A 10,341-nucleotide genomic window follows, 5' to 3' on the forward strand; every position below is an offset into this window, starting at 1 on the left:
CTCAACTGCCAGCTCTGCATTTCAGGTCAGCTGCTTTACAATTGGGTCTCTTACTCTTGTTCTGCAAAGCTATGAAACTGGGGAGACTGGCTGGGTGTTTTGAACAGCCAGGGAAGATAAGTACCTAAATTTATTTTTAAATTAAATGTGAGTACTTAATTCAGTGACACCCTTTTGATCTATGCAAGGAGATACTTTAAAATTATAACCCACAGAATTCTCCTACTATTCGCATAACTGATCTGCATTTGCTTCACCTTCAGGTATCACCTAGCAGAAAACTATGGGCAATTTCAAAGGGCATGCCCTCCCTGGAAGCTTTTTCCTTCTTTTTGGCTTGTGGTGGTCGGTGAAGTATCCATTGAAGTACGCCTGTCGAAAAAACAAGAATGCTTGCTACTTTGGTTCCAGGGCAGGATTTCAGCGCCTGGAGTTTGTTGAGGGGATCATCAAAGCTGTCTTTGCCCTGATTGGTAAGTAAGGTGGACTTGGAGCAGACAGCAAAAGGACTGTGCCTTTTAACACTTTTTTTAAAAAAAATTGTTCTCTGATAAAACATATCTTATTGTGTTTCGGTACTTTGTCCTTTTAACACCATGAATCTAAGAACTAGTGGGGCTACTGCTATTAATTACATAGTTAACGACTGTAATACAGTTTCCATCCATAGCACTTTCTGGGAGCTTCTTTATGGTCTCCTGACTACTTCACAGCTGGTCCACCTGAGTGTTCGTATGCTGTTCACTGCTTCAGGGTGAGAGAGAAGATATTTAGGCAAGGGGCTCTCTCACGCAGACTGGGAGCACCAGACTGGCGGGGCCTTGCTTTTCTGTTTTGAATCCAGCCGTCTCAGATGTTGGTAGTCTCCATCGAGTTATAGGTAAAATATATAAATGCAGATGGTTCTTCATTAATGTCATTCAAAAGTGAAAATACTCACAAAGAAAGACTGAACTCCAGATCTTATTGCTGCAGGACTGTTGCAGTGGGTGGAGGGGAGCTGTTTCTCCTTCTGTTGTGGACTGGCCCGGGTACAAACCCACCGGGATGGTTTAGTGAGCTGTGCAGCCAACTGGAAGTGCTTAGTTCTTGTTTACATTCCAGCAGGCTGTATGTTAGCAATTTACCTTTATAGAGTAAGCAAGCTAAATAACAGGGAACCTGGGGAGCTCAGCACATGTGGCTCTCAAGTTGAAAAGAATCTTAATTTTTAGCCTTTTTAGATTTTTAGATTCTATCTATCTACTCTTCTTTAGATGCTCAGAGTTGCCTGGTTTCTAACTGAGGTACAGGCTGTGCCAAAATCTTGTTCTTGCTTTTCTTTTCCCTCTGGGAGTTTCATCAACTAAGATACATCAGCACTGAAGTGATGTTGTGTATACGATATACATTTTGATATGCCTTAAAAATTATCAAACCTAAATAATAGCGTTCATTTTGAGGTGTGAGTGGGGACATCTTTCCTACAAACCTCCCAGTCAGTGTCTAGAGGTAGTCGGGCAGCTAAAACAGTCATCTAGTGGTTTTATTTTCACCCTGAAACAAAAAGCTATTATTTTAACATATGGTAATTTCAATTCCAGTCAAAAACATGGACAAGAAAGCCTGGCAAGGACAAACAGTAAAAGGAGCAGAAGGAGTAAAACCTGCTGTTTCTGTATTAGGAAAACTTGAAATAAAGGTGGAAAAGCTCTGCATTTGCTCTGCAGCGTATCTACTTATACAGCAGTATGCTGGTCCATGCTTTATAAACAATATAATTAACTTTAATGTTTTAAAAGCATAATGTACTTTAAACCCTTCCCAAATTTCACTGATCATATAAAGCATCTAAAAGCAGTTTTTCCCTTGCTGGAATACTGCAGCTAGTTAGCAAGACACCAAGGGGCCAAGGTAAGGGAGGCAGTGGAGCAGCAATTCAAATACTAACTCGGTATATGTTCTCATGGGACCTTTAATAACTCTGCATGGTAGAGGGATTTCCTTTTATGGCTTTATAGGAAAAATCCCCTTTGAATCAAGAGTCTGAACTCTGCCATCCTGCATACTGCAGGGGACTGAAATGGTAAATCTTTCTTTTGGGGACTTTAGCATGTGTTATACCCATGTTTGAACCACTGGGAAAGGCAGCTGAAAAATTCAGTCAGAGGACTACTACAATAGCAATTGTTTTAAAAAAAAAAGCAGCACAGAATAACTGTCTCCATTTTCACTGCTGGAAACTGCAAGATGCAAATAGTCCCACCAGAAGTGGAACTGAAGCCTGGTTTCCTCTGGCATTCTCCTCTCTGGATTTTGTGATGCTTAATATATGCTTGAGCCCACTCTGCGGTCTTTCCCTCAGCAAAGCACCTTATTTCATCTCTCCTTCACCCGCTGCCTATTATCTTGAAAATTTGTGTAAAATTAATATCTTCGAGGCCTCTGTTGCATTTTCACTTAAATTTGGACATGTTAAAAACTTTATTGGGAATGGCTGAACTGGGCAGAATGGGGCAAAACATAGCAATCACCCAGAGCAATCCTCTGGCAGCCAGACTAAACCCCAAATCAACTGGTGTTATGCTGCGTGGGCATATATTGTTGCCTCTACGGTTTGTGGAAAGACTTACCATTAGTCTACACCTTAAGCACCAGGACAAGTAGTTATACTTCTCGTTTCACACGCAGGAATGGTGGCCGAGCAGTTTGTTCCTGATGGACCTCATCTGAAGTTGTATAATTATGAGGAAAAGCACTGGGATCACTTGATGAACTGGCAACATGCCACCATGTACCTCTTCTATGGCATTTCAGGGTTGGTTGACATTGTGGCTCATGGGACCAACGCATTGCCAGTGGCCATGGACAGGATGATGCTTTCCTTAGCAGTGTTTATTGAAGGTCAGTTTACCTCTCCCTGCAGAGGTGCGTGTGAAACTTGCAGAGGGGTATCAGTCTTTGGTCCGGGAATCTCAAATCAGCCTTAGAGAATGAGCCTGTGGGAGCTGGGTGTTCAACTCCCTGAAATGCTTAAAAAAGGTCAGTCTTGGCCCTCCTTAAACTGCTGAGGGTTTGTCTACAGTGCAACCCAGAGCATGATCACGCATTGTAGAGGTGTATCTGTGCTTTCCTGACTGGCTCAGACAGCAACAGGAATGTTATGAAAGTAGCAGCACAAGCCTGTTTTGGGTAAGTGCTCAGTAGCTCAGGCATGTGCTTCGATGTATGTACTGACGTGGTACACAACTTGTTGGCTAAGGCCAGTGTGAGTGCATTTACCTGCACAGCCATCACATGTTGGAATTGCACTGGAGGCACACTCAATTTATGTTTTCTGTACGCACAGTATATCCCACAGCATCCCTCTTGTTACACCACGGAGACGGATGAATGAGACTTTTTGTTAATGTGTTTGCAACAAAAGGTGACAGATCTGCAGCTTCCATGCAATTTCCTGGTCTGAGCTCAAGAGTGGGAGTACACAGTACATAGGCATCAGTCTTAAAAAGTTACTCAGTTCAACTGAGAAGGTGATATTGGCAGAAAGAGAAATGCTAAAGGTTCCACTGTTTTCTAAAAGCAGATGCAGGGAGATTACAAGGGAAGAAAATACCTTACACTGATGACTTAATTTATTCCAGGTTTTCTCTTTTGCTACCATCTTCATGGGAGAGCCATGCTGGACGTTCATGTTCATCAGTTATTGCTATTTGCTATCTTTGGGGCTGCTGTTTGCATATTTCTGGAAGTATTCTTCCGTGGCAGTATTGTGCTAGAGATGCTCCGTACAAGCCTCTGCATATTACAAGGCAGCTGGTTCTGGCAGGTAGGTCGTTTTTCTGCCTTAGCCTTCCTTCACCAAAATTAGTCATTTACCCCTTTGCAGATGTTTCACAGGTGATACAATATGCCTTTTAAACACAGACCTCAAAGGACTCATAGAAAACAATGCACTCTTATTGTCCCTTTAAAGAGGTAAAAGTATTTATCATATCTGTTTTACAGACGAAGAAGGCATTTTACTCCTAGTGTCTTTTATTTGAACCAATAAAAAAGCTAAGGTGGTTTTGTTGAGCTCTCCCTTGCAATTGAACATCCCCTCTGATCTCTGTAACATCCTGTTCAAAATGCACCAGCCACATGGCAGTGATTTTACAGCCCGGCAATATACGCTGTTCTTTTTGTGAAGACAGTCCCCGCTGTCAGCTGCCGGAGCAGTGAGTAAATGCCCCGTGGAGTGCTGGACAGGTGAGGCAAAGCACCCATTGACATTGCGTGAAGAGGAATGAAGGTGCAAATTATCTTTCATGTTAGTTGCCTCTTTCTACTTTCTAAAAAGCATTTCAACAGTGGCAACCTAGGTTTAAAAGGTATTTGAGTTCCTGATTTGCATTAAGAGATTGAGTGATGTAAAACCTCCTGCTTTTCCAGTGTTCGGGAAATTGAGCAGAAGTAACAGACCAAATTTTTGTATTTCAGGGATGTGGCTCCCAAAAGGACTCTTCAAAATGTACCTGCCATGCCTTCACTTACTTGTGATTCTATCCGATTAATAGATATTTGATAGCGACCCTTTCTCTGCTGTCAAAAGAGAGAGAATTTAGTGAATTGCTGCGATCTTGTAACAAAGAAATAGGAGCACTAGTGCTGATGTGTGTTTCATCTTATAGTGGAGAACTGAGGTCACTCCAATGATTTTTCTTTCCGGCATGTCTAGACTGGCTTCCCTTTTTTATATGCTGGCCAGACATGATTAATAAAAATGTTTGCTGTTCCTTAGGAGAACTGGACACTCAGCACCAAATCAAATATTTAAATACTTGCTCTGGCAAGAAGACAGACCTCCAAAATGCAGTATTATTCTATAAGTGAACTCAAGAACCTGGTGCTGCAGCACTTGGCATTTTATTTTCTTGTTGGTCAATCTTTCTTCAGTGATTTAAGAAGGTTTACATAAGAGTAATTAGACGCAATTATTTACTCTGTTGTCTGCCTAGCCTAATTTTAGAACAAGTTATTTCTAAGCTCTGGAGACAATGTGGTTTTTGTTTCGAAGTAAAAAATTGAATAACTAAAAATACGAGAGATTTAAGTGTGGCTTTTTTCATACCCGCATCAGACTTCAACCGTATGTGTGACTGAAAACCACATACTGGCTGCAGCATGACAAATTTGTAAAAGGTAAAGGGACTTTCTTTCTGCATCATCGACACCCTCATTCATTGAATTCTCTGCATGGCAATGCAAAATGCACTCCTCTTCTCCTCCTTCCTCTCCTCCTCTTCCCAGCTCCCAAATTCTCAGCTAAACTGCTGAGTGGTGACTTTGAAGCGTATTAGGCAGTACGGAGGACTGGTGCTTGTCAAGGCAGACCTCTGTGTAACCATGGGATTACTAGTTTCCCAGCTTATGCGTTAAGCTGAATTTGATCTTTCCTGGCTCTGAATAAACAAATCATCTGTGTATTTCACACAAACTTATAGCCTTGGGTGAGAAAGCTCTGTTTTTACGTAATTTCAAACACTGACCTCTTCCCCGGATGACCCAGAAGAAATAGGCTTATGGCTGACATTTATTTATTCATTTATTATTCATCTTCTGAACGATGTAACACATTCCCAGTCGCTGTTGGGAAGAAGTGAGCCAGTGCAAATGGCCGGGCAGGCTGCTGGTTGGTGATGTGCTTGCAGTTCAGACCATACATGGCTGAGCACCATCCCCTTTCCTTACAGTACGTAGTTGTGATCGCTGCAGGACTTGTTGGGCCAGCTCCTTAATTCGCTGGGCAAGAGCAGGGGGTGTCCGGGACTGGCTCTGCATCTTCAAAGGCATTTCTGCACAAAACTGTGGAAAATGATCCATTGCATCTGAGTGTGACTGCAAAATTGTGTTTAATAGTAATCACAGACATAATCAGCACTATAAGAAAATGCAATATCTGCCTTGTGATGGGTAGCATAATACATGATACAGCATAGGATATACGTCAAATGATGTTTGCTAAATTTATTTTATTTTATTACAGATTGGTTTTGTGCTTTATCCTCCAAATGGGAGCCCAGAGTGGAATCAGTCTGATCATACTAATATGATGTTCCTGACCATGTGCTATTGCTGGCATTACGCCTTTGCTTTTCTTATACTTGCAGTGAATTACACAATCGTCACCTGGTAAGTTACTTGAAACACTACAACTTTGGAGACCTGTCTATTTAGTCTAGCAGGAGCTTTATTTTAGAGAAGTTTTACTGACAAATCAAAAGGTTTCCACAGTAATTAATTGTCTTGCAAGGTAAAATAAAAATAGATATTGCTTATCAATGAAGACAATATGACTCATTGCTTCAGTAGAAAGGGGAAAAACATTAATAAAGTATAGCTCTGACAGCATAATGCTTCTCACATAAAATGAGCTCTTTTTGATAGTCTTCCACATGTGTAAGTGCATAAAAAATTACAAGGAGGCGAGACCTTTTATCCCTACAACATCCCAGTGCTCATCTCTACTAATTCCAAGTGGCTTAGTCAGCAGGCTTTATGACTTAACTTTGAAGATTATTGGACAGGTTTCATTGTTAGCAATTTCCTGTGACTAGACCTGATTTCTTTTCACCAGCCAGTTCCATCCCTAATTTCTAAAGTTAGCTCTTTTCCTTGTCACCCAGTGCTAATTCTGACAAAATTCCAACTGCAGAGTTAACTTGGTTGTAAAAATGAGCCTGATTCTGCCCTGTGTGATCACCTTCTGCCCGCAGGACCTTACCAAGCCTTTGCCTGCACTGTCCTAAACATGCTTCTCACCCCTTGCTTTACCCCTACCATCCTAATAGCCTTATTTAATCATGTTGTCACCACATATAGTTCTTGCAGTCTTGCTTTGCACGGAGGAGGTGCCATCTCTTTTTGGCTCTCAGTCCAAAAGGCACCGACACTCGAGGCTGGGTAACTGGTTTGTTGTGTAAAGGACGGCAACTATAGAGAAGGTGACAGCAATCTTACATCTCTTCTGATGCTGGGAACGGCGGCTGCTGCAGCATCAGACAAGCCCCCCGGGTGTTGATCACAGCACGCGGCGCAGAGTTCCTGTCTGGGGAGGCTGGCCAGACTCACTCTTCTTCACAGCTTTTCTTCACAGCTTTACAATACTCTTCCAAGTGAACATAGCTATCAGTATTGTACCTGCAAAACATCGAACTTTCTAGATGTTACACAGAGGTTTGCTTAAGGTGTATGCTCTTAGATGTGTCCATAGGAACGAGCTCTTACAAGCAGTACATACAGGTGGCATTGTTAAAGGCAGCACATACTAACATCACACTACATGCTCGCATTGTGTGGTGGTCACTCATGCTAAAATACAGGTATCTTCAGTTAAGGCCTGGGGATAAATTCTGCCCAGATTCTGCTTGAAATCACTATCTCCTCTTTACAACATCTTCCTCAGTGGCCCACTTCAGGTCTTCATAAATCAATCATCCTAATTCCCCGATAAGATGCAAGACTTAAACAGTTTTTTACCATGTAAAAATGGCCAGATAAGCCTTTGAGTTACTATTGACAACTCTTTTTTGTTGTTGTTGTTGTTGTTTCCAGGGCAGTTCGTTCAAAGGTTAAACAGTCCCAGTCCATGGAAATGGGATTACTGAAAGCACCTGAACGAGATCAGGAGTCAGAAGATGAAATTTAGTATGAATATGTCTTGACTAGTTTACCCGCTCTACCATTATGCTAATTGATACCTCATTTCTAGATTTGTTTGCCATTTTATTTATTCTTTACTACAACTTGCTATGCAAAATATCATCCCTCAAGTACTGTCTACACAGTTACATCTTTACTTGTGGAGCGTAAGCTTGGTATCAATTTGTGGTGGTTGCACTAGTACCTTGCTTATCACATGCTTCAAAGAAAACCAGACTAATATTAGACAGACTTGGACTGGATGAGGTGGCATGATGAAGTCTGCGTGTTTGCCTCATTAAAAGCTAAGCAAAATGTTTTCCAGCTGCTGCTGAACAAACTCTTAAGTTTCCATAATTAGGGTGTCCAAGTAAGCATGTTTATTGCCCTGCAAGTAACTGTGCATAAATAACTGTGCAGACCTGGAAAACAGTAGAACAAGATAAAAAAATCAGAGTCTTGCAGCTGTCTTCTATAACACCTTCGTGTCTCTGCTTGTGGCTTTATGTTAAATGGAAAGGACTACTCACTGCAAAACCATTCAGCATTTCATTGAAAAGTGTGTAGTGTGTTCACTCCTGCAGAGACACTACCAAGCTTGGTAGGAGGACCAAAGAGGTGTATGATGATCAAAAGCCACTGCAGTTATTCATCCTTGTGCCTAGATAGTGCTGCCTCTTCGCTCTCATTTGACTTTGAAAGGCAGTGAAGTGACTCTGCTTTCCCTCAGTGCCTGGAGCAACTTCTTTTCCAGAAAGGCCGAGAGGTGTCCTAGGGCAGTGCCTGGCCACAAAGCCAGTTTCTTTCCCAAAGTTATTTCCTTTCCTTTGGTGGAATTTGGTGGAATTTCAGCAGGGTTCGTAGCAGATACGTGACTGGACCCAGCACCTGGGTCAGGAGTGGGTAATGCTGATCTGTGGGCAGGATGACATGGATTTGCATCCTTTTCCCTGTGCCACCCCCTGCAAGTGCTGGGCAGCCTGCACAGTGCTGCATGGTGAGCTGTGGGAGGGCGGATATTGCCTTCATAGTAGCTCCATGCCCAGCTACCCGCAGCAGTGAGTGACTTAAAAAAGGTATTTTTTTAATTGCATTTATTTTCTCCACTAAAACTGAACTCTTGATCCAGTGAAAAACAGAGTGCCCTCCCCAGCCCTCAGTGTTGCTTGGGATGTGCTCCAACCTCAACAAAAGGGAAATAACTGATACGCGGCAAAAGACACCAGAAAATGATGTTGTATATAAGCACACTGCCCCAGTGGAGCGGACTTTTGAAGTGTTGTTCTGGCTCTAATACATCTTTTGTAAGATTTGCACAGGCAGCTGGGCAGGAGGGAGCACTTGCTGCGCCACTCCATATACGCTCTGCTTTCCAGAGGACTGAGCATGGGATGCATGCTGGTGGCCATGGGCCATTTTACATATCCATCAGTGGTGAGGTGATCATTCTGGAAAACAGCCCTTCCCTTTAGATCACCTTCTAAAAATACTATATTCTAATTATTTTCGGAAACAGGCTAGTGCAGGACAACAAATTCTGTTCAGATAGTACCAGTGCGTCAGGTTTGGTGCTGCAGAAGTGTGTTCCTTCTATTATTTGAATATTTTCAGGTGCTCCTGAGGGAATGCAGAGTTGGACTCTGGTAGATGAATGAGAGCTGTAGGATCTGGTCCCTCTACTTTTGTGTTTCCCCTATATTTTTTTCAGTGTGAACCAGAAGAATGAGTAGCATAAAATTATTAATTGCAGTAAGCTGATTGCTTAAAAAGATAGGCAATATAATAGTTTGTAGCTCAAAGGGATCCCAGGACTCAGAAAAAAAAATTAAAGGCTTTTTCTAAAGCTATTTCACCTTCAATGCAACATACACATTCACTTCATTTTTAGGACCCACCTTTTATCCCCTCTTTTTCAAGGACCACCTTCCTTAGCTGCACATGCTGTTAATGCTGAATTTTAGACTGCCAGGCTTATCAGTGAGGTCATTTATTCTGAAGAAGATCTTCAGAAAGTACTTTGCTTCTCATAGGCAAGAACAATGTAAGTTTCTTCACTGCTTTTCTTGATAAATTATATTTAATACTGTACAAATGTTAAGGTGCTGTATCTCTAAACTAAAGGGGTAACCTAAGCAGGAAGAAAAGCATGATAAACTGGCAGAGCTTTGATATGTCTTCTTAGAAGACTTCAGTTGGTAATTTTTTAAAATTATTTTAGATTTTTGCGAAGTATCGTGAAGTGACACTCATAACCAGGTGTCAGATTATCCAGATGAATCTACTTTAGAAAGCAAGAATAGTTGGCTGACAGACATTTCTATGTTTAGAAATGTAAAGCAGGAAACTACAGCTGCATAGCCAAAGATCACCACTTTTCTTAATAATTTTTTGCCCTTCTTCAATGCCTTTCTCTGAAGGGCCTTCAGGATTTTGGCAAACTCTTAACAAAGTCTGTCTCAGGACACTCTTGTAAGCTAGGTATTGGTATGGCATTTTTGTAGCTCCATGTCTCAGCTTTGCAGTGGTCTTACTGTAAACTCTGAATTAACTGATATTTACTCTGCTCTGCAAGTCTAAGACTTGAGTTTCCTTACTGTGGTTCCATTAAAATCATATTTTCTGTTGGCATAAGCCAGAAGGAAGATCCATGGCTATGCTGAGGAGCTTGCCTGTTAATTG

At 41.7% G+C, this 10,341-nt stretch overlaps 1 protein-coding gene across 1 annotated transcript; it reads left to right on the top strand.

The window, feature by feature from the left end:
* Positions 1-283: 283 nt before the first annotated feature.
* TMEM45A (transmembrane protein 45A) lies at positions 284-7,669 on the top strand. Its single transcript, XM_009488869.2, has 5 exons — positions 284-473; positions 2,671-2,883; positions 3,624-3,808; positions 6,008-6,153; positions 7,576-7,669. Exons 1-5 carry the CDS (start codon positions 284-286, stop codon positions 7,667-7,669), a joined length of 828 nt encoding a protein of 275 aa, XP_009487144.1.
* Positions 7,670-10,341: the final 2,672 nt, after the last annotated feature.

The sequence above is a fragment of the Pelecanus crispus genome, chromosome 1 (assembly GCF_030463565.1).
Source record: "Pelecanus crispus isolate bPelCri1 chromosome 1, bPelCri1.pri, whole genome shotgun sequence".
Taxonomy (NCBI): domain Eukaryota; kingdom Metazoa; phylum Chordata; class Aves; order Pelecaniformes; family Pelecanidae; genus Pelecanus; species Pelecanus crispus.

Bases quoted from the DNA above. Each gene is read 5' to 3' on its own strand.
- TMEM45A (XM_009488869.2), top strand. From the start codon at position 284: ATGGGCAATTTCAAAGGGCATGCCCTCCCTGGAAGCTTTTTCCTTCTT. The intron at 2,884-3,623 runs GTCAGTTTACCT...AATTTATTCCAG, and splicing joins CTTAGCAGTGTTTATTGAAG to GTTTTCTCTTTTGCTACCAT. The intron at 3,809-6,007 runs GTAGGTCGTTTT...ATTTTATTACAG, and splicing joins AAGGCAGCTGGTTCTGGCAG to ATTGGTTTTGTGCTTTATCC.